The sequence below is a fragment of the Boleophthalmus pectinirostris genome, unplaced genomic scaffold (genome assembly GCF_026225935.1).
Source record: "Boleophthalmus pectinirostris isolate CB_2022bp ecotype Guang Dong unplaced genomic scaffold, ASM2622593v1 HiC_scaffold_18, whole genome shotgun sequence".
NCBI classification, from domain to species: Eukaryota; Metazoa; Chordata; class Actinopteri; order Gobiiformes; family Gobiidae; genus Boleophthalmus; species Boleophthalmus pectinirostris.
Window position 1 is genome coordinate 18,761,962 of NW_026571133.1, and position 27,038 is coordinate 18,788,999.

General features: G+C 37.1%; 1 protein-coding gene across 6 annotated transcripts in view; it reads right to left on the bottom strand.

Moving 5' to 3' along the window:
* Positions 1–27,038, bottom strand: part of anks1b (ankyrin repeat and sterile alpha motif domain containing 1B) — a 167,278-nt gene that overhangs the window by 20,490 nt on the left and 119,750 nt on the right. For all 6 annotated transcript variants that reach the window (XM_055153440.1, XM_055153438.1, XM_055153436.1 and 3 more), the window contains 3 exons: positions 20,156–20,254; positions 19,665–19,817; positions 953–1,060 (listed from right to left, as the gene is read on the bottom strand). In XM_055153440.1, the coding sequence (XP_055009415.1) occupies positions 953–1,060; positions 19,665–19,817; positions 20,156–20,254 (360 nt within the window). The remainder of the gene's footprint in view (positions 1–952; positions 1,061–19,664; positions 19,818–20,155; positions 20,255–27,038) is intronic.

Sequence of the window (27,038 nt, forward strand, 5' to 3'; positions counted from 1 at the left end):
TAAATTTCAATATTGATCTAAAATAATAATAATAATAATAATAATAATAATAATGATAATAAAACATACAATTCTAAAACAAGGCCAAGTGTGGACTCAACAGCAGTGGAGATGTGGGAAATAGCTCTTGTAAACAACCACAATGATAAGAATATGTTCCGGCCAACCCTTGTTTAGTAAACAAATGTATTTCTCTGTTCATTCAAATACTATTGTGCTGGATGTAAATTTCCCACATTATTTCATACCTTTAAATGTCATAATGAGCTGTTGTAATTGTCTTATATTCATGAAGGACAATTACAAAGGAGAAGTTCATTTGCAAAAACATATATATCCTTTTTGTAAATGTGGCACTTTTTTCTTTTTGCTGATATCTTCTTCATATATTAATGGCAGTATAATTGAGAAAATTTGCTCAAGGAGGGATGGATTTATTATTCTGCTAAAATCCATTTAGTTTTTGAAAACACTGCAAGACAAAGAATAAACTGCAAGCTGCTAACAAACAAATTTTACAGTGAATTCACTGCATTGAATAAACATAAGCAGAATTGTAATGGGCACAAGAACTAGCACTTACATTCTGAGATTTGACCCTCACTCAGGACAGACTAGGACAGGATCGACAAACAGACTTCTTAAATTCTACACTTTAGAAAACAGCCTCTAATCTTGATTCTCTGAAGGCCCTGCCGATTTTAATTGATCATTAGAAGACAGATTGGTCCTATGTGGGAGAAGACATCATACTGGGAAAACATGGTCTTTACAATTAGAATTCCGGACCAATTTGCAAGGTGTGAAATATCTCGTCCATAGTGTACCTCCAGTCTTAGGAAATGAGTTCCCTTGGAAACAAGCGCAGCCACATTAGATGCACCCGAGTCCACCTCTCGAATATGTTGACTCATCATGTTTATTCAAATGAATCCAAAGGTTGAGTGCTTACCCTTAGGGAAATGGCCCTTGGAGGTTTCTGTGGCGTATCGTCGTGTAGCCGGTCCCCCAACGAGGCCAGAATACGTTTTCTATGTCCAATCAGACTGATCTTTAATACCTGCAAACACACACAATATTTAATGAAGTTAGTCATTATAATAATGCGAGCCTGAGCTAAAATTGCATAAATATAACATATGATGGGCATTGTTGTGATTACATCAATAAAACAGCTTTCTCCAGACAACTTCAGAGAGAAAGATGCTGGCCCAGTGCCGAAGACAGAGCCTGCACTAATGAGAGCATAATGATATCAAATGGCCCGCAGCAGATGCATACATCATGTCATTATTTTCATTACATAACAGCTCTATTATAGACGTGCTTCGTTTGGATCAAATCACATGAGAATACAACCACCCTATGTGCCCAGTACAACACACACATCTACAAAACACACCTTTCAACAGGAACATTGGATTAATAACTGCACCTATTCAATGGAAATTTTCTCCCCACCTAATTAATATTACATTGCATAGCCTTGGGCAACAAAGTATGACTTCAAAACTAGAACCTTTTTAAGGCAAAAGGTGAAAGAAAGAGAGAGAGAGAGAGAGAGAGAGAGAGAGAGAGAGAGAGAGAGAGAGAGAGAGAGAGAGAGAGAGAGAGAGAGAGAGAGAGAGAGAGAGAGAGAGAGAGAGAGAGAGAGAGAGAGAGAGAGAGAGAGAGAGAGACAGAGAGCGAGAGAGAGAGAGAGAAAAGGCAGTGTGGGCATTACATGACTTCTTCCAGGGCATTCTGCCAAAAGTGGACATAATTTGTCCAGTAACACAAATGAACAAATTAAAATCCTGTTGATGTGTATGTACATATTTCATTACAAAATGTATTTGTCAGATTTATATATTAATATAAATACAATGGCCTTGGCCCAGTATATAAATGGTACAAATGTTACACAAACTTGCTGCATTATAAAGAATCCATCCAAAAGACCTAAAGAAACATTTAAACAAGAGTAAATGTGAAAGAATAACACCCTTCGCTTTCTCTAATTTAAATGGCTTTTCTGTGAACACTATTCAAATCACAACCATGAAAGAACGAACTGTGTCTCAACAATTTTGAATGTATCATATTGATAAAACATTCGACAGCTAACACTTCAATTATATCTTTTTCACTAACAACCATAAAATGTAAATGTAACACTATGGGACTGTAGACACATTGTAATGGTCTATTGATTTCCCTTGAGTGCTCATTTTGCAGGCGCTAGCACAGTTAGCTCCAAACACATCTCCACTTGGACTGGTATGAAAGCTCTCATTCTTTCTCTGTGCGGTCACCAGGCGTTCACAGACTGTGCCAGTGACAGGATTTTCTAAGGAGACGAGCAGGAACATGGCAGTGATTTGCACTGCTTGTACCTTCTATTGGACATTTCTGAGAACACAACTGCTGTTCTGTGTTGTGGTTTTGCAGTCTGTGTTAGGTTAAGGTAAAGCTAAATGATGTAACAAAAGAAAAAAAGAATTGTGATATTTATTTCTTCACATATCGATCGTTAACAATTTTCAAATACATTTTATTTTTAGTATTATTTTAAAATGTTAGTAATAATTTCCGAACAGAACATAAACAAAACAGACTATTAAATTTGACTGTTTTCACTTACGCCAAGCTGCAAAGATGTAACCTCACCTCTACAACACAGAGCTTGCATACGGTAAATAGTCCAACTATAGTAATCCATCAAGACAATCTAAAAGAGGAATAAGATAAGATAATTACGTGTATTTATGGATTTTTATTTTACACAGAATGTATGCATGAATGCAGGCACAGAATGAAAAGAGCTGTTACAAATTTACAAAGCCAATTTATTGTGTGTATTTGATTGTTAACACTAGCAGAGGTGCATTCAATATATCCAATACATTTCTGACATAAAAAGGGTATATAAGTGTGAAATCTTTTGGTGTTATAATATTTGTTATCCAAGGTTGTGTTCTAGTTGCCTGGCAGTGCCTCTCTCCAATTCCTTGTATATTACATATACAGGAAACGTTGTGTGTGCTATTAAGTGATTAGGATGGCATTGTCAGGCAAGTGTTCTAGTAGCTTGCGAATAAATCAATATTTTTTACAATTTACAGAACTTAAGCTATCTTATATGTATCTGTATCTTATATAGCTTTGACTGGAATGTTCCACATTAAACATATCTAACATGCATTTATTCAGTTACAAGTGTTTTTATTGATCAGAAATACCAAAAAAAAAAAAAAAAAAAACATGCACTCTTCTGGTATGCAGAGTCACGTTACCTACTGGCAGAGTCCTCCACCTCCTCTATTAATTGCACAGCCCCAACTAAAGATATGTGTAGCAAAGAATGTAATGTGTGAGTGTGACTTGAGGGGTAGTAAAAAGAGGTAGCAAAAGGATTCAAAGATTGAGATTATACTTTTTTGATTATCTCAGATTTCATTCAGCCATCCTCTTTATGTTATTCCTGTGTTATTTTATCTTTCAAAATAAAGTAGTCCTATGCGGTACACTCCAGATGCCAGTTGTTATTTATTATTATTAGAAATACGTACAGACAGAAGATGGTAACTGCACCCTTTAGGGTATGACAAAACATTTAATCCACATAGTATTGCATAACAGTGAATCACTACCTCTATACCAATAGCCAGAGGAAATAACATTACTAAACTCTTAGCTCTTTAACGATTGAAGGGTGATTAGATGTCTTCTGCTTGAGCTGTTCAAAATGACCTAGATGATGATTTTTGCAGTGTTGAAATAAAAACACGCACTGTTCTAGTGAGCAGAGTCGCGTCTCCTCAGACATGACCTGTACTTTGGCCTGGTGGTGTCATCTGCTTGTCTCCACAACACAAGTATAATGCCATACTGTGGAACATTGTAGACATTTAAAGAGGCAGGCCCTCCACCAGAAAAGTTACATAGCGCACCTTTAAAACTCTATTAATTGCACAGCCTTAGCTAAAAGGTATGTGTAGCAAAGAAAGTAATGTGTTTGTGAGTGTGTCTTGAGGGTAAAAGGTGGTAATTAGCTTCTATGTACAGCTTGCTGTGAATATAATGATTCCCATAACAACAGTCCTGCTTGGAGTCAGCACAACTCTCCCAGCGCAGAGATATGCAGTACACACAGTTAATCATTGTACTCATCAATGACTGCCCCACATTCAATACAGGAATGGAAGATGCTGCTGAGAGTATGGCATGTTATTTTCATACAGAATAAACATAAATCACCATTACTGTGCATGAGGACAACTGCAAACGGGTCCCACTCCACCAATATAGGATAGGACACACAATTTTTAATTTGAGTTAAAAAGTCTGTGTTAGTTATTTAAATACACAGTTTCTCCCAGTAGTCTCGCAGCTCACAGAATGCAGATTATTTTTTTTCGATACACACAAGTGATACCTCCACCAAAAAAGTTACATAATAGAGTGGAGTTAATATGATTGACTGAGATTCAGGAACAGGACCACGCCTCACCCCCCCCCCCCCCCCCCCCCCTTTTCCTCTCCAGCCAACCACAGCTCAGCTCAACCACGCCTTTAATTACCCAGAAGCCCTATTTATTCAGGCCCATCCCAACAACCTCATCTGGCTCCGCTCTCTCGACCCCCTCTCTCCCACAGACAGAGCCCATCCTGAGTCTCCTCCCAGCCAACACATGTATCCATCGTCAATAAATATCTTTATCATATTCCATTGTTGTGCCGTGGTCCTTGCTAGTGAAGCATCTTTAAACAAGAAAAATTATTGGATTGTCACTGGGTTTTCCATGGTAAAACTATATCAGGGGAACAAAGCAAAGACAGAGTTGGGGGACAGTTTAACTAATTGGTGCAATATGGCCACCCTGTGCCCCCGTGAGCTATTAATACTTTTAAATTTTTGAAGGCTTTAGTAGTTCTCTCTCCTTTATTTCAATTACACAAAATGCCTTCTGGCAAGACCTTAGATTAACTGGGTAATTGTTCAAACAGGACTTCACCAAAAGCCCAAAGTAGCAAAGGGATTCAAAGATCGAGAGTTCAACTTTTTTTCATTCTCTTCATTGACAGTGTTTGTTATTTTATCTTTCAAAATAAAGTAGTCCTAGGTGGTATACATCAGATGCCAGTTGTTATTTATTATTAATAGAAATATGTACAGGCAGAAGATGGCAACTTCACCCTTTAGGATATGGCAAAACATTTAATCCACATAGGATTGTGTAACAGTGCATGACTACTTCTATATCTATAACCAGAGGAAACAACATTACAAAACTCTTAACTCTTTAAAGATTTAAGAGTGATTAGATGTTTTCTGCTCGAGCTGTTCAAAATGACCTAGATGATGACTTCTGCAGTAAAAGCGTTGAAATATTTAGTCCACGTCAGTCTCTTGGGAGGAGTGAGCGTGAATTGCCCCAGAGTGGATGCTGCATGTATCCACCTGAGTTAGTGGTCATTGTATAATACTTGTTTGTGTGTAACACTTTACCTTACGCAACTGTGACTACTTTAACTACAGTACGGCCCTCACCTCAGCTCCAGGTTCAACAGTCACCATGGTAACGCAGCAGTCACCCACACACTCCTCTCCAAAAACAGGCCGCGGACACTCACACACAGTATTAGTTCAAACAGATGTTACAAAGCTGGAGGAGGATTAGGCCTTCTTATTCCTGAATGAACAAAGAATGCATGTAGCACTATTGCATTATCGCTGGTATGCATGTCATGTATGTTAGCAGAAGTGCCTCACAATATTAATATTCAAATTAGTAGCATGTTTTACAGAGCAGTGTCCCATCACATGTCCATCCTGGAAACCATCTGCTGTTGTGTTGCATTCATATTAGTTTCACTTCTTTTTAAATCAATATGCCAAGCTGCAATGATGTAACCTCACTTCTACAACACAGAGCTTGTATACAGTCCAACTACATTATTCCATCTGGCTATCTAAAAGAGGCAAATAAAATAATGACATGTATTTATGCATTTCTATTGTATCGGGGCAGAAAGAAAAGAGCTGTTACAAATTTAAATGAAAGTGAGGTTAACAGGCCTGCAAAAAAATTGCTAATTTGAAATAATTTTCAAAATATGTAATGCAAATAGCTAATCTATCCCATGTATTTGTTTGTTAAGACAGAGGTGGACTCAATATATCCAATACATTTCTAACATAAAATGTGTACATAAAGATGTGAAATCTACTGGTGTGTCAAGATTTGTTATCCAAGGTTATGTTCTAGTATCTTGAGAATGAATCAATATTTTGTCTGGGGTTATTCATAATGAAAGAAAAGCATGTCTGGTAACTCATGTATTTGTTACTACATGTAAGAGAATTGAAGATCTTCCCTGCTCCACTCTGTAATGTGGCGCCATGGAGCAGTAGTCATGTCTAGGGGTTACAAACTGTCTGGTCTTTATTTAATTACTCTATTGAGTTATTTGGGGCCAGTTTTGTGCGCGCTGTGTGTGTTATCTGTGTAAATGTGTGGCTGAAGAGATCAATGCTATAATACTGTTAACAGTCCTTTTAGCCCTGACTGAGGGACCTGATTAACGGATTAGCTGCCACAAAGTTCAGTATTGCCATTCCATTTTTCTGCCGAGACACATGGATACAGTAGTGCGTATAACTGTTCACGATTACATACAGATTTATATATTTAGAGTCAAAAATAGATTGTAAATAATAATTGTAGCTTTTCCTTCTAAGCTTATTGGAGAACAGCTCTTCTTTATGATGTCCTACCAACAGGATTTACAAAGCACTAATGCGTTTTGTTTGTCTAACATAACTCCAAACGCAATCTTTGTGCAATGCCTTGAAGCTGAGGTGCCTGATTTTCAAACTGTGAGAGAAGGAGAAACTGGGTATTTAAATGATCTAACTAACTCATAGCTCTCACAAACCTTTGGCATATCGTGAGGCCAGCCATTCAGTTCAAAAAAGCATCATATAGTGACGCACATGGCTCTTTCTAGAAGCATGCAACAGATAAAATGTTTTCTGTCTAGATAAAGTGCATAGTGGTCTGATTTTTGGCACGAAGTTCTGAATGTACAGTACATTTTCTGGGAGGGAAAAAATTGATTTACTAAGTTATAAGAATGAAGTAGGAGTGTCAAAAATATTGAAATATTGATATATCGTGATACTAAATTTGGTGATACGGTATCGTTAATGTGGGCCATCATATCAGTTTATATTTTTTGTATCTTTTATTTTTTTTATGATTGCACTACAGTTTTGTTGTTAATTTAGTGGAAGGAAATTTGTTTATGTACTTGACATATTCACTGTTTTGAATAGATGTATTTCATATTATTTTGCACAGGTAGTGGTTTAACAAAGAAATATTGTTGCTAAAATGTATTTGGTTTAAAAAAAAACAAAAACAAAAAACAGCAATATATCACAAAGTATCATGTGCAATATATATACTGTTTATCACATGTATCACCATATTGGGATAATATCGTATCGTCAGCCATGTATCGTATTGAATCGTGAAGGACCCTGTGAATAGTTGCATACTTTAGCTTTAAATTTGGATACACTGTAAATATTATTATATTGTGAGTGAGGACAATAAGAGCGGACATTAAAAGTGGAGTTTGCTATTGAGGCCATAGCAGAGAAGATCTATTTTGTGTTGGCCATAAGACTTGAGGTGAAGCAGGTCAGATCACTGGAGCAGAACGCTACAGAGAGAATCAACAGTCCCAGTACTGTGTGTGCTCAAGCTACCACACACTTTTAATGATGTACAAGAGAAAGGACGGAGAAACTCTTTTATCCATCTGACCACTACAGTTAAACTCCTTTCTCATCGCCACACCATTTGTTTTGACTTTGACTTTTCACATAACTGAGTGTAAATCCCAGAGACTTTGAGGTCCTTCGTCTTTCTTCTTTTTTTGATCTGTGTTTCTCAAACTGAGGTCTTAGTTTAGTCCTGGATGGCCATGGAGTGCATAAATTTAAATATAAAGTTTACAGGAATATTCATAGTGCAGAGGTATGTAGCATCAAACAACATTATGCTACTGGTTAGATGTACCAAACGTCCATAGACATGCATTAGCAAAAACAACATAAGAAAGTAAACAAAAAAATCTGATGAACTGCTGTTTCACTTCCATAGACTTTAAGAAGTGCTAGAAGTTAATAGGACAAACTTGGATCCAAGCTCCATATTAGGAATAGGAATTTATTTATGGACAAAACACCGAAAAATAAAAATACCAGGACCATGTAGAGTGAGTTAATGTTCATTTTAACACCAAAATGACAGCAGCAGTTACAGAGAGAGGGGTGACAATTCTTCAATGGAAAGTCAATTGGAACCTGTCAGTGGAGCCAGATGTGCCCCCATAAACACTTCCCATTTGGAACATGGCAGCTAACATGTTAGCTATGTCCATTTATACAGTCTATGGTCACATCTGTTAAATACATCGTACCATATTTTCATAATTCTTTTCAATGAACACTAGTTTAATATTTTGCATCTGAAAATCCTCGCAGGTTTAACGTTCTGACTCATGTAGATGGATACTTAAAGACTCAGAATAAGCACTTGGATTAATACATGTGGAACTTTTGAACTCAATCTTACCTTTACGGCAATGCAGCAAAATTAAACACACAACATATCATGGTCCTCCACAGACTATTTTTGTTCATCCGTGGTGGTTCATCTATACCCTTGATTGATTATTTGGTTGAGTTAATAACAGTGTGCGTCTACCCAGGGCTCATGCCAATGCAACCAATCACCTGCTCCCCCACGGCGATGACCTCTGCTGCAGCCAGAGCCCTTCCAGACATTTTCTCCTCATAGGTCAATATTAGTGGGACATCATTCACCAATCACCACCTTTCTGCACTCAACAGACTGAATCCTCAGTGGGATATATAGTTACTTAAATGGGTAAGGTCAGAATACATTACAGGGTAAATCGATTATTATATTGATCAGTAAATAGGCTTTCAACAAAAACAAAGTCTGCGTTAAAAAGGACCAAAATCACAATTTGACTTGTTATCATGATCATATCACAAAGGCTGCATTTATTTAGACATGTAATAGAATGTCCTCTACAAAGAACAAAATCTCCTCTTTTCAAAGAAAAAAACCCTACAAGCATGTTTTGAAATTAATTCGATTCTTGTATTAATTTATCAGTTCATATCTCAGTTTTATCACAAACATTAATGCTACTGGAGTTGTTTACAATGTGCACTTTGAACAGAATTCCACTTTTGAAACATACCTTGTAAATCTAAAAGTAATTGCAATAGTTGTCATAAATTTTTATTTTTTTTTTTCAAAATTGCGCAGCCCTAGCTTTGAAAATAGGTAGAGATAAAATAAGATCTAAAACATAGTAAAACATAGTGATGAGATTGAAAGCAACGCGACTAGATGAAATTGCGTAATTACTAACACCGGTTATCGACTTTCCATTTTAATACCTAATCACCTCCAGCATCTTCCACTCGCCTTTCTCTCTTCATCCTTTATTAAACTCCTGTGTATCATTTAGCGCAGGAGCTTTTTCAGCCAGAATAATTACTATTGATTAGTGTGGCCTCTCCATAGATTATACTCACACATTTGCTTAAACACACACTCAGGCTGAGAAAAATCAACTAAAAGTCTACAGACAATGATCTCATTAGATTTCACTCTTATTTGGGCTATACAGTAAAAAGGACATATTTATAAGACAAGAATATAGCAAAAAGATTCAGTATATTGCTATTATGTTTTGCTTCTCAAACAGACATCATAGATTTTTCTCAGGTATTTATCAGTTTGTTGTGCAGCCCTACAGTCCGAATACAGGATGCTCAGATCTGGAGGAACTAGAGGAAACCGGAGACCATAGGTTACCTAGCAACCAGTGAGGAGAGAAAAGTCGCAGCGAATCGTGGTGTAATAAATTATGTTAGAAGAGACCAATAGAAAAGCCAAATTTGAGGGCTGAGAAATGACTCGCCCAATCAGAGCTGAGTGTTAATAGGCCCGCCCACATGAAGACAGATACGTCTCCATTAATAGAAGGAGAAGTGTAAGTATGACTGGAAACACTGGAGGGAGAGGGAGGGGGGTGGGGGATTATAAAGACGCAAACATAAGGAAAACATGGTCTAACCAGGGCAGCACAACAGAGACAAAACCTCACGTACAAAAAGGGCTCATGAACTGAATCAAAATAAGATCACAGAGGAAGGAGTTGGTGGTGGGTTATTTTTATGGGACTATTATAGCATAAAACTGAAACAGTTTAATCTAGAGTTGCACAAGCTTTGCAAAAGTAAAGAAATGGCAATAACAGAGGATTATATTGTTAAGTACTTTATGTTATTTTTCTTACTTTTTTAGTTAGTGAAACACATACAGCACATGAAACAATAGAATATAAATGGCATGCTAAAATATACACTTCAGCCACTGCAGCAGATTTTTAGCATGTTCAAATATTTATATTAAACTAACTTACTAACTTAAAGGAGCACTGTGTAATAGTCTGCTATCTGCTTGTCTCCATGGAAATGCTGTTGCTTTGTCTAGAATGTTCCACAGTATAAATTAAACCTATCTATCACGAGGGAGACAAGCAAGTTACAGCAGTGCACTACATTACAATCCAGATCTGTGGAGAGTCGTTCTTATTCACAGAAGGAATTACTGTGTTTCTGAGCCATAGAAACACCTGTAATGATGCTAGACCTATATGTTTAATGCCATACCATGGAACATTCCTGCGAAAGCAATAACATCTCCATGGAGACAAGTAGGTGGTGGACCCTCCAACAGAAAAGTTGCGCAGTGCACCTTTAAGTTAAATTTGGGCATTATTCTAATGAGCATAATAATTCATATTAAATAACATAAACTGCTCTTATAATATAACTAAGGGTCATTTGGGCTATTTGTGATAAAACAGTGATAAAAAACAGGCAGTAATGTTTAAGAGACAAAACAGACTGTCAGGAGACAACATTTAGACTAAGCCGCCACAACAGTCGTACAAAATTAGCGGTTTATTAAAAGCGGCCAACGTGAGGTCACAGCTTGGCAACTAAAGATAGACCAAACGCTTGTCCTTCATAATTTGTGGTTGTTCTAAATACAAGTCTTACTTAACTCATCTTTAGCAATCACATGTTCAAATGTCATATAGGCAGTCGAACGAACCAAATAGCTTTAGACAACAAATCAAAATTAATAAAAGTAAATAGATTGTCGTTTAAGCTCTTGTATCAGCATCTAATACCCCAAGCTGTGATAATGAATTTTGTGACTAATGATGACCACTAAAAAAATAATTATTTATTATGACTTATATGCCGTCAATTAAAAAACTAAATTGCCTTATAGTTAGTTGTCTACTCGCAGTTGTAATGCAAAGAGATGCCTGCATCCCGTGCCCTATAGTTAGATCCAAAACCACCCACAGTGTTTTGCTCTGTACATCCTTGTATAACAGCTGATCATTGTAAAGTAGCACTTAGTTTTACTTTGTATAGCCAGTAGCATCAGCACCATCACCAATCAGCAATAATTCACATCTGCATATTGTTACAGTGTCCCAGATATCACTTTGTCTTTGCAAGTAAGATGTTGCAAATAAGGAAAGGACACAAATTAGGGCATCAGTTGGCATGCGCATGTTTAATAATACTGGTGATAGCTTACTAAATTTTTTATGCTTTGATATTCTTATACAAAACTAGTTCAACAGACAAGACCTGGCGTGTATATTTTTTTGGAGTTTGGATGTCATACCTACGATAAACTTGCCAACAAAGAGCACATTCCACTAGACGCAAAAATAAGTATAGGGTACATGAGGAGGTATGCTAGTAGATTTCTTAGATCCGGCAGATCCTAATACCTACAAATAAAGTCCAGTCACACACACACAGAAAATACTGCTGTGCACAACTGGTGTTTATCACAAGTAAATCAATGGGCTGCACCAGCAAAGTCTATAAACACATTAATGCAGAATAATTTATACAAAACAAACAGCAAACTAGCAACTATTTCAAATGGATTGGCAGCCATACATAAAAAATACATGTTCAGTTATACACGTTGATAACCTTGTAATGCACCATATAATCATATTTAAATATCTAAGCTTTGTAAATATGGTGTATCAGTGTACAAGGCTTACCTAGGTCCACTTTGGTTGGGACTTCTTCCCAGTGAAAGATTGTGCAGTTCCTCACTTGTTTTCTGTAGCTTGTGGCTTTTCTCTCAGATGGAGCCTATAACTGATGAGTATATCCTGTCTTTATTCGCTCCTTAATTCACTCCTCGCCTCCTCACAACCAGCTTTGTCTCCGTTCCTCTCACACTCTGCAGATTTCCAACTCCTCCTCTTCCCTTCTACTACAGCTTGCGGCAGCCAGACTACATCTCCTACATGTCTCTGCCTGAGCTCTCCCTCTCTCTCCTCTCTCTCTGTGTACACACGCTCACCCCCCTCCTCACTGCTCCGCCCCCTCCCAATCGAGCCGTCACTATGGAGACACCGGGCCCGTACCGCGACAAGCTCGAGCATGCTCACGTGCACAGAGCCTTGCGATGCAGGGGTTAAAGGGGTTACAACTGACCAAGAATATGAATATCTTCATTATTATGTTACAAATAACTCAAGTGGGTAAAATTCACAGACAGTTAGAAATATGGTTGTAAGAAATATTAGAGGGGACCCCAATGTAGCATGTGTTTTTATAGGTAGAGAAACTGGAGCACCAGAGGAAGTCTACGCAGACACCAGAGAACTTGTAAACTCTTCACATGTTTGCACGCCCTATTACTAATTATATCGAGACACAGGTTAGAACAAGTCAAAAAGGGCAAAAAAAAAAAAAGAAAAAAGAAATACAATCATTCCTTATTAACTGACATCCTTCCCTGGAAAACTGAATGAGGGGAATTTAAAGGTCCTATATTGCACAAAATTTACTCTTGTGAGCTTTAAACCATGTTATAATGCTGTTACCTCAAGAAAAACATACCTGGAGTTATGCTTGATTTTATTCACACATGTTAGAGTAACTCTTTATTATTAGTCTGTTTACACCTCCAAAGCTCAAGATGCTCTGTTCCACCTTGTGATGTCATGTATTAGCAGTTTTCAAGTTAACAGCTCCTTTTCCCTTTAGTTTAATAGAGACATGTATGACGTGTGAATGAAACAAAACACAACTTCAGGTATTCGTTTGCGATAAGGAAACAACATTACAACACAGATTAGAAAATAGCATAATATGGGCCCTTTAAATGATATGTATTGTGAAATATATTGCTAATGATTTAATGCCTTATGTTCCAGTCTAAATAGATATGTAATCTTAGAAATGCATACAGAGTCAGGCTTCATTTTAAGCTATTTCTGTCTCACAAAAACATCTACAATCCAGGAAATATAGCTAAATTATACATGATTTCATTTGACAATTTAAAACTAACTTAGTGAAGTTTATTCATTATCTCTGACCAACCAAATCATCCAGTGAGAATATAATGTAAGTATAAGGCAATAGTGAGGCGCATTTACAGGAAAGAACACCGCTAAGGTACACTCTTATCCTGAGGCATATCCACTCACTTCTAAATTAACAACAGGTAACATGTGCCATTTTTCCATAGAAATTGCGTGATTTCACTGTAAACCATGCGTTCAAATGGCATAACTCTCCACTATATTTTGACTTATAGCCATGTGTCTAGACACTTAAGCAAAGATCAATATAATTATTTGTCTGTTATAACATTTAACTGTATAAATTCTCAGTTTTGTCAGATATATTAGGACTAATTAACCAGCACAACTGACAAAGAACTAAACCAGAACTAAGCATGGTCAAGGCCAGAAAAGGAAGTAAATATAGGGTTGTCAAAAGTATTGAAAATCAGGGACAAATTGATATTAAAACTAATATCAAAATTAGATACTATTTTGAAATAGTGTATAATTGAATAAGAACTGAATAAGAGTCATCTGAAAACGTAAACTCACATGAATGAACCTTTCCTGAATACGCCCATGGACCACTACGGAACAAACATGGACAACTGCGGGATTGCACAGGTATAAAACCACATGGTGATATAGAAGGAAGTACTCTGATTTAATGTTGAAAATTACACTCTATTGTCTAAATAAAGAGTGTTTTTTATTATCATCATGGTATCAGAATGGGTATTGAATATCAAGTATATTCCTTAGTACTTAAATCAAGTTTGAAATCTTGCATTTATTCAACTACAAGCACAAAAAAATAACCAAAACATTATAAAATCTGGACTGCCAGAAGAACCACCAGCAATACCTGTACCACAGTTTGAGATTCCCTGGTATAGGATAGACTCCTGCAGTGTCTAACAAAGACACAAACCATCTGGTGCTGGCTGAGACAATCTGTCCATTTGGAGCCCTGACAGGGGAGGTGATAAGGATAGGAACATGGCACACATAAAAAGTCCTTGGATCTGTGTCAGCAAATGTAATTCAGCCCTCAAAAGCACATAAAACACAACCTAATTCATTTATACAAAGTGCACATATCTGGTCTCTATGGTAACTAGTAGCTGTCATGGCAACCGAGTACAAGACTATCATCAGGACCAGTCTTGATTTACTTCTTTGACTCATCATCCTGTTACACGCAAACCATTTCGTAAGATTCTTGTGAAATATAGTTAAAGAATAATTTGAAAATAAAGGTGTTGCAATAAAAGTGATGTAAAGACAAGTTAGGCCATGCACTGTGACTAAAATACCGGGAAACCCAAAGGCAGGCCTTCACATGAGAAAGTGAGGCAGCACACTAGCAGAGGAGAGGGTAAAACTTAATGCCATTCAAGTTATTCTGTAGTGTGTATAAAATATTGACTCATGGGTTTAAATTTTTTAACTTTTTCCACATTGAAAAATATAATATTTTGTTTTAAATATAGTTAATCATTAAGGCGGTACTACTTTTCATTATTCTGAAGATGCTACACACTGGATTAATATCCTTTGTACATTTGTAACATACATGTATGTTTTGTATTTTATACTTTAGGTTGGATCTTTCAGACTCATTCCTACTTTGTTAAAACATATGTTTTACTTCTTTCATTTACAAATACTGTGAGCCATGAGAAACATTTTTAAAAACAATAGAATTTATGATAATCTGCTTGTTAAACTAAAGGGGATGACAACAGGTACACTATATTGAGACAGCTCACTGATAAACGCAGAGCACACTATAAGAGGTCACTGTGTTCACAAACAGTCATTTACAGCCACTATCCCCAGTGATATCAGGGTTCACTCATGTAGAAAACATTACTGAAATCACTCCTGGAGGACCATGGACTATCTGCGCTCCACCAGCACCACGCGCCTTTCCAAAAACCAAATCCATTTCTAATTGCCTCACACCAGATCTCGAAGGACTCACTTGAAATGAGAGCAATTTGCAGCTTTGACGCATTTTCTCAGCACTTTCAGCTAGGACAATCAAACAAACAGAGAAACAACAGTGCCATCTTGTGGTAGTAAATAAGCAATGACTGCATCTTACCATGCTGCAGTGAAATTAATATGTATTCAGCAGAGGGAGACAGAAACATCAGTGAATAGACTAGGAGGTTTTGGAAATTGTTGTCTTACATCAGTGCTATAAAGAATAGAATCATTTCTATAGCTTAAAAAACATACCTAGAAATGATTCAGTACAAAAACTAGTATATAAACTAGATAATAATTTGGACAAGTACAGATACTCATTAAAATACAAGATATATACAAAAGTTGACTTTTCCTGAATAGTTTTTGAATGATCTTGATCTATATCAGAATTTGTATGAGACCACATGGTCACATAAAAAAGCAGCTACATTTTGTGTTGCAAATTACATATTATGGAGCATCAGTCATTGTATTTATCTTAAAAAACAGTTAATGTTTTTTGGAAGGGCTGCTTTGCATTCCTTGATACAATATAGACTTAACACTTTTATTTTTTAATCAGAAGTAATGAATAGTTCCTGGATTAATCACCACCATTACCAGCAAGTGATGGCTAATTAGCTTAACCCATTGAGTTTGGAGATTAATAATACCATTTTAAAGTAGAAATTTGAATTTAAATGTACTGCTTAGCTTATGAATAATGGATTTCTTCTTTTTTTTCATTATAGCTGTTGTAAAAAACTGCATATATACCTTTGTATAAGAGAGGTTTGATAGGTAGCCTTTATTTTACTGTTTATGATGGTATAAGTAAGGGGGACCAATATATATGACCAAGGTTACAGTAACAGTGTATTTCAATGAAGCCCTTTATGAAGATCAAATGTTATGGCAGATTTGACCTGTGTGATTGATGTAAATACAAGAGTCCTGACACAGCTTCAGGGCCAGAGCAAAGAGCAGGCCTCCAGCTCTCAGTGCACCACATCTTAACTGTATCAACCTTGTGCTGAGAAAAAGGGCATTCAAAAACTAGACTGGTTTTATTTAAAAAAAAAAAAAAAAATTATATTTGTATAATTTGTTGTATTAATCTGTTATTTATTCTGCAAAGTAATATTCTCTGTTGAATGGATCAACTCTATAAAAGAAAACAAAATAACCATGATGATTACTACAGTAATAATTTAAATTATGATAATAGAAAAACTGTATTATGATTTATTTGAGCTATTTTGAGTTTTGCTGAGTATTTTGATTTTTTTTGTTTGTTTGTTTTTGTTTCAAAAGTTGCTGCATACTAGACTCAAAGCATTACTCCAAGTTTTAAGAGGAAAAATGATAATCCATATCTGTCAGAACAAAATGTAATTAATTGTTGTTTTATATGGGCGTGTTCCATTAATAGTGTTGAATACATGACAACATGTAATATGCTCCATACATGAAGTAAAATGTCAGTTTTACTTTCTGTCTTAATGAAGTCGTTCCACTCCAGTATCAGTATGTGTCTCCATAATACCTCTATGATCTCCCAGGTACACTGACCTCTGAAGCTCAGGGGACCCTGCAGAGACAGGTGCTGCTGTAGTGGGCAGAGCAGCTCATTATGGGGCAGTCCAACCATGAGAACTCACAATACTATGTCTAGTCTACTGTAACTACAAAGTTGTGGCTTCAAATCCATTTCAGCAAAACAATCATTAAAAATAATGTGCTAAATTATCTCATCGCTGGGATTGTGTAAAGGGGCACAAAGGTTTTCGTCCCATCTTTAAACTTTTCACAATACCACAAACTTAAAGTAAATACAAATGCACACAGTTTTCACAGCCCAGACATAATTAACCAAGCACATCCTGCCTCAAAATCAGTTTCTATACAAGATAAGGTACCTTTTGTCCAGAAATAGAATAGCATAGTATAAATATAATATATATGGCCAACAAAAAAGCCAAATGAAACACCTGTACACCTATATACTACAGCTCATGTATATGCTAAAACACATTCACACATCGCCTGCCTCGCATATGCATTTACACAGCCTCACACACAGACACAGCACAGTGTGTGGGCGGTATCCCCAGTGCCGTCAAACATCTTGCATCCCACATGCTTATATAACTCCCTCTCCACCTCCTCCAGCCGATCACTCATCTCTTTATCCTCCGCTGGGAAGGGAAACATCCATTTTCCCATCTTCATCCCATTCAAAGTGCTCTGCAATCAGGGGTGATTTGGTTACACTCGGGATATCAAAGGGGCACATCGTTTTGATGAAATACTGTGGTGGAAAGACCCTCTCCTAAGTCAAGATGGTACAGTGTGTGACACAATCTGCACCACTTGTAGCAAATGTCAAACCAAGCTTTAAATATATTCAATATTATTAACTGCATTCAAACAGAAACAAGTGCATAAACTATGAAGGGCAAACACATATAGCTCATTAGGCAACCTCGAGCTACCAATTACCTGACCTTTGTAGACCTTTGTAAACCCTTCTCATTCTCATCTGACCTCAGGATATGTTCTTGTTCTCATTTATCCGAGCCATTGCATTGTTATTTGTTGAGATGAGACACCTTGATTAATTTGGATTTTAAAGCATCATCTGTTGTCAAGTTGACACTGGATATACAGAACATTCTGTTTCTGCAGCATGTGTGAAATAAATAGTCTAATGCACTGATTTGTTTTTATGACAAATGATCTTTGGCTTATAGAAATACCTGTTAGATATTATATGTTTAGACTCCAAATCTTTCAGCAGCATTTATATAAACTGGATTTTGCACCATAAGACATTAAAAAATAAATGACATGAGCAACATTAGACAATAATTACAAATGACAATTGATACTTTGCAGTCAATGTCCTCAAGATTCCCTAGGGATGTGAAGCTAACTGGAGCACTACTCTGTTTAGAATCACTTTTACTCAAGTTAGACTTTAATTTAACACAATCTGACCAGAAAGAGATGATTTTTGCTTTTAAACAGGTCTCTCACACATAAAATTACAATCACAAGCTAGCTAGCAATAACCTGCAGTCACTCTCATTCATCTTTTTTTGTTAAAAATCTTAAAACTTTTGCAGTGTGTCACCATGGAAACTGCTGAACATTCCCCCAATAGAAATGCATTATACAGAACACCCCCAGTGTGATGTCACTGCCAAGTATCAATAAACACTGTGAAATAAACAAACTACAAAGATTAAATAGCTAAAATATGAATGATTAAAATCTCAAGCGCGACTTAATGGAGGAAGCGTAAAATTAACCTGGAAGACCTAACTTCGCTCCCATCTACCCTTGTGCCTCTCCAGAGTTTACCTGCTCCTCAACTAATACACCTCTCTGCTGCTCGTTGCACCTCCTCCTTGTGACGTGCCCCTCCTCCTCCCCAGCACCTCCTCAGCTGCTCTTCCTCTCACCAATCCCTTCACTCTCCTCATCCTCTCATTGTCCCCTTCACTCTCCTTGGCCTCACCTCTACCACCTCCAGTGTCCAGACCTCAGGGGAAATACATCTCCTAAACATCATCTAACTGGTCACACCCTTCATCCGACCCCAGCAGAAGACATCATTTAATAAACCTTAAAAATACTTTTCTCAGTGCATCTGTCTGAGTCTCTCCAGGTTGAATTGATCAGAGGAAAGATTCACTCGGCGGTGAAGGTGAAAAAGGACACAGGCTTAGAAACAAACATCAGAAAATGAAATACAAAAGGCTAGATAGGGTCTGTCACTGGAGCTGTATAAGATAAGCCACAATGTAAATAAGCCACAATGTGTCAAAACAAGCAATTGTATGCCTCATCTTTATACAGTGTAAATATGTAGAACTTCCCCTTTTTTGAGCCCCTATCTAAAACTGTAAAAAATTATAATAATTGATGAAAATCTTATAAAATTAAATGTCATCACGTCAAATTATGAAATAGGTACCATGAATGCATTGTTAAACCACAGGTTTCATCTTTAACCTATAGTTATAGCTTATTGATCTGGTTCCTGGAAACAATTGAGATCTATGACACATGGATCTATATTATTGTTGATTTGGAGACAATGAGTGTAGGGTCAATATTATCCTCAATATTATCTTCTAAATACAGCATTTGTGGGTCATAACAAAGACACTTACATTGATTAGCTCTATCTCCCAGATCTTCTTCACCAGCTCCATGGAGGTGTAGCCATTCACAAGGAATGATTTGGTGTAGTCCCCAAGCTCCAAAGACTCGAGCCACTCTGCCACTGAGGTGGGGTTGTTCCCGTCATAGCCTACAGGCCTCACCTATAAAAAAAAGACAAACAGGAAACTCTGAATTAGGGTCATTTCTTTCCAGAATGCCCACGAAATGTCAGTGGAGATTTTCTAACACAATGCATTTTTCTAAGAGGAACCTACAAGACCGGCATTCCTTCAGATAAAGATGATTCTTGTTTGTTAGTAGAATACTGTATAACTCAAAGCCTGGACATAATTGTTGCTTGTATCTATGTGGTGTTGATTCATATATTTACAAGAAGCAGAAAAGATCTGTTTTGGAGCTGTGTAAAAAGAAAATATCAAGTATATAATATAAATAAATATCACAAAAATAAAATCAGATTAAAAACAGTAGTACTGACCCTGGGTAGTAGACGTATGGCCTGGAGGAGTCGTTGTCTATGGGCAGAATTAAGGATCCCAATCTCCAACAGGTCCTGGTCCTCCACCACATTACTGCCCTGAAAGTAAACAAAAATGGCATAAGTATCTCTGCAACACAGCAATGGTAGCAGTTATCTTTTAAGGATTGTTCACAAAGTTCTTTAGATTGTACTTTCATCATGTTTACTTGATAAATGCCCTATATCCATAAAATGCAAGATAATGAAGGTGTAGTATGTAACTTTTCTGGAGTGGTGTCCCCAGCAAACTCCTTTCTTTGCCTATAATGTTGCTCAGAATGGCATTAAAATGATCCACCTTGAATTTATAATATTATAGGTATTTTATTGTCTTGTATTGCCTGAGAGCGGGTCACCTTTCCACAGAACTCCCACTCAGAGTAAGGACGCATGTTTTTGTAAGGTTTTCAAAGCAATAAACATAACAACAACAAAAACATTTATTCACGTCTATTTCTTAGCTAAAAAGTCACATACTGTGGCATTAAACACATAAAAACTTCTAGTATGAACAAAATGAACAAACACAACCCAGTCTGACTTAAAACCTTCATTAATTAATACAACAACAAATGAACAACTGCTGCAGAACAATGAGTGCATCACAGCTGTTTACGTCGTCAGCCATCAGCCCATTCACAAAACACAAACACACAGCAGGTCTGCATAAGCCACAGTTTCACCTTTAATTAATCCAGTGGCAGCCATTGGAGACCTATCAGTCCCCCTCCTGCAGAGAGGCAGACAGAGCAAGCTTCATACTCGCACATAATTAAAGGTGAGAGAGGAGGGAGCTGAGGTGGAGATGTGCAGAGCATTCACAGAGCTGCTGTACAGGCAAAACTGACTCCCAAAACTGTCACTAATACAGACAGTGACACCAGAGAAGGGGAGTAATTGCTGAAATAGTCATAGATAAATATAGAGAGCAGAGAGGGCATGTGGATGCAGTCCGAGCACCATCAACACAGCTGTCACACAAGATTGAAAGGTGACATTTACTGGTCAGACCAAACACACATGAAGGAGCAAGATACAAGATTGGAGTGTTGCTACAATGGGCTTTCAAATCAAAGTCATAAAAACAGTCTGACATTTTAACTCAATATATGAGATAGCTATCTACCAGTCTGTATCCACAACAGAGGAAGAGAAATACACTAAGGTGCACAGTTTAAATAGTTTACCATACAGCACTGATTATATAATATAACTATAAAATAACTTTTCGAGTGGGGGGTTCGCCACCTGCTCGTCTCCATAAAGGGATGATTATTTTGCCTGGAATTTTTTCCAAGAAGGTGAGATCACAGTGCCAAGTTACTAGTCAGATCTACTCACAGCAAGAATGCATGTTTTTCAAGGTATTTTTTACTCATACATTAGACGTAGGTAGATAAACATGACATGGATACATTTAATGCCACACTATGGAACATGTCAGTTAAAGCAATAATCAGTTAAGGACTGATAATAGACATCACAACAAATAAGCAGGTGGTGGACACTCAACCAGTAAGGTTATGGCCATTTTTTTATACAGAAAAGTTGGGTCATGGAGGGCCTCCAGTATAAAACATACAATATGCCAAATTAGCTAAATAATGGAATTAGCATTAACTGTTCTTCTAGTTAAACTTTGTATCTATTATTCAAGATATAGATATAATATAGTAGTGCTTGTTCTTTTCAAACAGTGCCTTTTGCATTAATCAATATATCAGGAGGCAGCTGCTGACTTCTGCACTGCAACAACCTGTTCCACCCTTTGTGTGAGAGGAGTTCATAGATCAGCTCCCAGTCTGTTTGACACAGCTCTGAGGAGACTGGGCAGGGAGCTACTGCAACTTCACAGCACAATAATGAGACAAGAAGTCAGTGAGAGAGGGAGTGTGGCGCTCAAAAGCAAGACTAATTGTTCCCTGTTGGAGGCCGGGTAAAAAGAGGCAGATTTCCTTAATGTTTATTTCATCTCTCCAAAGCTTTCCAGTCTAAATTTCCTTGAAACAAAAGCAATCACTAGATGTTCTTTTGTGTGACCAGTGTCAGCAAAGATTAGTGATGTCACTTTTTGTAGAGCTGTTGAACAACATCTGTTTAAGAGTATACAAAAAAACACTTTCACCAGGGCAGCACAGCATACATCACAACAGGTATACCCTCTGTAGCATCTCGCAGGTGACTGAGAAAAAACACCTTTAATCTTGTCATTTCCACTATCAGCACCTCACACACTGCTGTATTATATATGCCATATTTCACAATCACTCATGTTTAAGTACAGCCAGAGGACTATGCAAGGTGAACAGGCCACTTAGCTGCAGACTGAAGCTATAAAGAAGACAGAGTTGAGAGCCAATTAGAGCCAAGGTGTACAACATATATCTCTGATGCAAAGCGGGTGGGAAATAAGGATGTCTCTGCTCAAAGCTCATTAAATTGATTTTTTCAATAGATGGCAAAATGTGCAAAATTTAAATTAAGGGGCAAATTACACCTTCCTGCAACAAGGCAAAAATCATACACACTGTAAAGTGTATGATGACAACTTGTCTGTGTGTAGTCCTACACACATACTCTCAGAGTTAAGAGTGAACTATGATGATTATGATTATGATGATTATTTATGTTTTTGTTAGATTGTATTGTGATTTTTATGTATTTCTTATTTTGTAAAGCACTTTAATTACTTTGTGTACAAATTGTGCTATACAAATAAACTTGCCTTGCCTTACCAAAAGGGGGTTGATTATCTTAAAGCTGGGAACTTGTTCTTTTGTTGTGTTCTTGGGCAATACACTCCAAGTCACAAGCAAACAATGCCTATACAGCCTGATACTGACAAATAAATGAATAACATCTGTATTATACTTCTTGAAACAGTCCATTGTGACTGTCTAGACTAGCCAAGTCTAATCCAAACTAATTCACTGTGCAATAGTTCTCATGGACTAGTAGGTGTAAATGTTGTACCACATCTTTGAAAACATCAAATGTCATAGCGAACATGCTGAAGTACAGAAACATGCTACTTTGATTTTACTTCATTTACACTTGAGAGATTAAACAGCTTTTCTCAAATCCTATTTCCACTCTTTCCTTCAGTCCCATGTGTATAACATATTTATACACATGTTATATAACATGTTAATAACAATGTTATTTTCCAATGTCCTTCACAAAATGATGGTCTCTATGACAACTGAGTCACCTCTTTTCACTTGTCCATCACTCCAGAAACACTTGACCTCTATCAGTTGTTGAAGTACGTGGGCAGGAACTGTAGATTGGACCAAGATAAGAATCCTATACAGTTTACACCATATCATCTCATTGGCCAGATGAGGTAATTGTAACTAGTGCTGTCATGTGATTAAAAAAATTGAGAGATTAATTAATTATGATCTGTAATTAATTAATCTAATTAATCTCTTTTTAATTTCACCTAAAGATTGCTGAGAAAAGCCTTAAATTTGAGGTATTTTCATTTAAATTCATTATTACATTATTGTGGCAGATCAAAAGACTGATATAGAACAAAAAAAAAGTGACTTTATAAAGTCATTTATTGTTTAACAAACTTTAACAGATGCAGTCACTTACATTCCACAGTATCATCATTATTATTACTGTTACTAATCTGCAGTGTTGAGAAGGTTACTTTTAAAATGTATTCCGCTACAGATTACAGATTTCATATCCCAAAATGTAGTTTGTAACTTAATCCATTTAATTACTTAAAGTGAGTAACGTAATTTGAATACTTTGGATTATTTGATATTGTCATGCTTTTTAAAACTACATGAATGTAGCAACCGCATCCTGCAAATGTTGTTCTTGTTTGTTCTCTTCAAATTGGCTGTTGAGCCCAAGTCTCCATGAATAAGAAACTGTTTGCTGTAAAGTAGCAAAGACGAGGAAATCTGAACAAAATAACTTTTGTCTACTTAAAGACAATAAAAAGTCCAGTCTTTCCTTAACCATATTAAAAATATTATTGATAGAGAAATGCTTTATATATGAGATCACTGGTTTTAGTCCTGGTTTTAGTCCTGGTTTAGACCTGCTTTAGTCCTAGTTTAGTCCTGGAATGGGTTAGTCCTGGTTTTAGTCCTGGTGTTAGTTCTGGTTTAGTCCTGGTTTAGTCCTGGTTTAGACCTGGTTTTAGTTCTGGTTTCAGTTCTGGTTTAGTCCTGGTTTAGTCCTGGTTTAGTCCTGGTTTAGACCTGGTTTTAGTTCTGGTTTAGTCCTGGTTTAGACCTGGTTTTAGTTCTGGTTTTAGTTCTGGTTTAGTCCTGGTTTAGTCCTGGTTTAGACCTGGTTTAGACCTGGTTTAGTCCTGGTTTAGTCCCGGTTTTAGTCTTGGTGTTAGTTCTGGTTTAGAGGCGCACAGGAGGAAGCGCGGTTTACGCAGCGTACGCGAGAAAACGTACGCAGCGCATGGGAGGACAGCGGTGTCCGCGCAGTAACTACGGAAGGAAACGTGGTCCGCGCGTTTTCAGGTTGATGACGATGATGAAGGTGTGTGTTTGTGTGTGTGTTTGTTTGTGTTTGTTTGTGTTTGTGTGTGTTTGTTTGTGTGTGTTTGTGTGTGTGTCCCCTCATGTGGCAGGTCACTATAGGACAGTAGTGCAGACATCATGAGCCTATGCAGGTTGTTTTCACCAGTGACATTTAAGTTGTAGGCGATTTTATATTTGTTATTTTCTTTTATATTTCACGTCGGGAGAATAATTTTCAAGACACGAATGCGTTTTTACCTGTGCACTGCTGCCTCTGTTCTACTGGCTCTTCGACCTCGTCCATTGTGCGACTGACGCCGCCAACGTTAACATGACGTTTACATCGCTCTTACTGTGCGCGTTTTGTGTGGCTTTCCGGCAATGAGTGGAATTACCGAAATAAAAAAAAATTATAAATGTGTTTGTTTTTTTGTGTGTGTGTGTGTTGTTGTCCCAAAAACACATAAAAACAGATTTTATAATAAAGCAACTCACATACAGAAACAGTAAAGTTAGAGATTAAAAATGAGATTAACGCGATTAAAAAACATAACACGCTAAATATGACTGTAATTAATTAATCGCAATGAACGCGATAATTTGACACCCCTAATTGTAACAAACCATTTCTCTGAATTAACTTGAGACCCTAACTTTGACATTAGCTTCTTTTAAGAAATGATTGATTTCTTAAGAATCCTTGGCCCAGGTAGTAGTTGAAACTTGGAAAAGCATGTATATTGCTTACATGTCTAAAATGCAGTCCAAAATACAAACTGGATTGTAATGCACTGTTTATTTTGACACAGTTCTGTCTTATCTAGTCTAGACCTCTGTAATAATGATGATGAACACTCCACTGTGGTCATTATTCATTCACTCCAGACTCGGTGGTGATAAGATACTTCTGTAGATACAGCTGCCTTAGAATGGACTGACGGAAGCAGGCAGCCAGTCTGTTTCATCTATCCCATTGACCACCAATCACTCACTCACACACACACACACACGCACATGCACACAAAACTGCTTCTACTATAAGGTGGGTGTCAGTGTCTTGCTTGAGGACATGACGGTATGTGCTGATCTAAGCAGGGAACCTCAGAGTAAGAGGAGCAATCAAAGTATAATTTTTGCAAGACAATAATAGGACATAGTGTAATTGAAACACAAGGCGGAAAAGTGGAGAAGGTCAAATTAATTCTTGAACAACAGAGACTCTGTTGGAGCCAATCTGAAGGATTTCACATGAGTTTAGTTTAGTTTATTTATCAGGGACAACAGTGACAGAGTAAAACTGATAAAAGTTGTTGCATTAATAAGTATTGATGCTAAAGACCAGTTCACCTTTTCAACTTGATTTATGCTAGTAGCTTGAACAATAATAACAATTATTTTCTTTTCCATGTTAAAGGTCAACAAAGCAAACACATTTTAGACTTTTCACTATAGTACTTTTAGGTCATTATTCTGTGGGCTAGCCTCATTTGTCACTTGTCTGCTCATTGTTTCGCCAATAAAGGTTTATTGATTTCTGCTCTTTACAAGGAGCACAAAGGGGTAAAACTAAAGACTAAAGATTAAGCAAGGAATACAGTTTTTTTACAGTAGTAGTAGCAGCAGGCGTAATGATGCCTCCTACACTTCATAGACAACCCAGTTTGAGTGACATGTTTCACAGGGAAATATGGTGTGAACGGCATCTGAACACACTGACCACGTGTTGAGGGCACACAACACGAGCCAGACTCAGAAGCTGTGATTTCTACTGGTTGCTACGGTAACCAGTAAAACCAGGATCAGACCGTAGATTTGAAACTGCACTTGCAAACATACATAATGGCATATGAACCTCCTACATATATGCCCGTGTAGCCTTATGTCAAGATTGTATTGTTAAGAAGCTCCGATTGTGAGACTAGGTTTCATATTTTACGGTGTGGTGCTTCACCTTGCTCTACATATAAATCTCTTGGTTGATCTGTGTGCTAGCTAAAGAGACATTTCCTTGCATCCTTGTTTGTACTGATAAAGCATATTCAGTCAACCGGCTGTTAAAATATTACATCAAAATCAGACATATGTAAATCTATTTAAAAAGTCCCAATTGCATCTACAGCGAGAATCTCTCTCCAATGCACCTCCACCTACATCAAAGCCTGTTAAATGCGTAAATCTCTGAATGGTTCCTCTTGTTACGTCACACAAAACCTGGAATGAGACCATGGATTCGCCTTCTTCCCAATCCAGAGGCTACAGGTGGTTGCCATGGAGTAATTAAAGGCAAAGGCACTAAAAGATGCGCTAGATGCAGTGTGATTGGTGTATAAGGAAACATT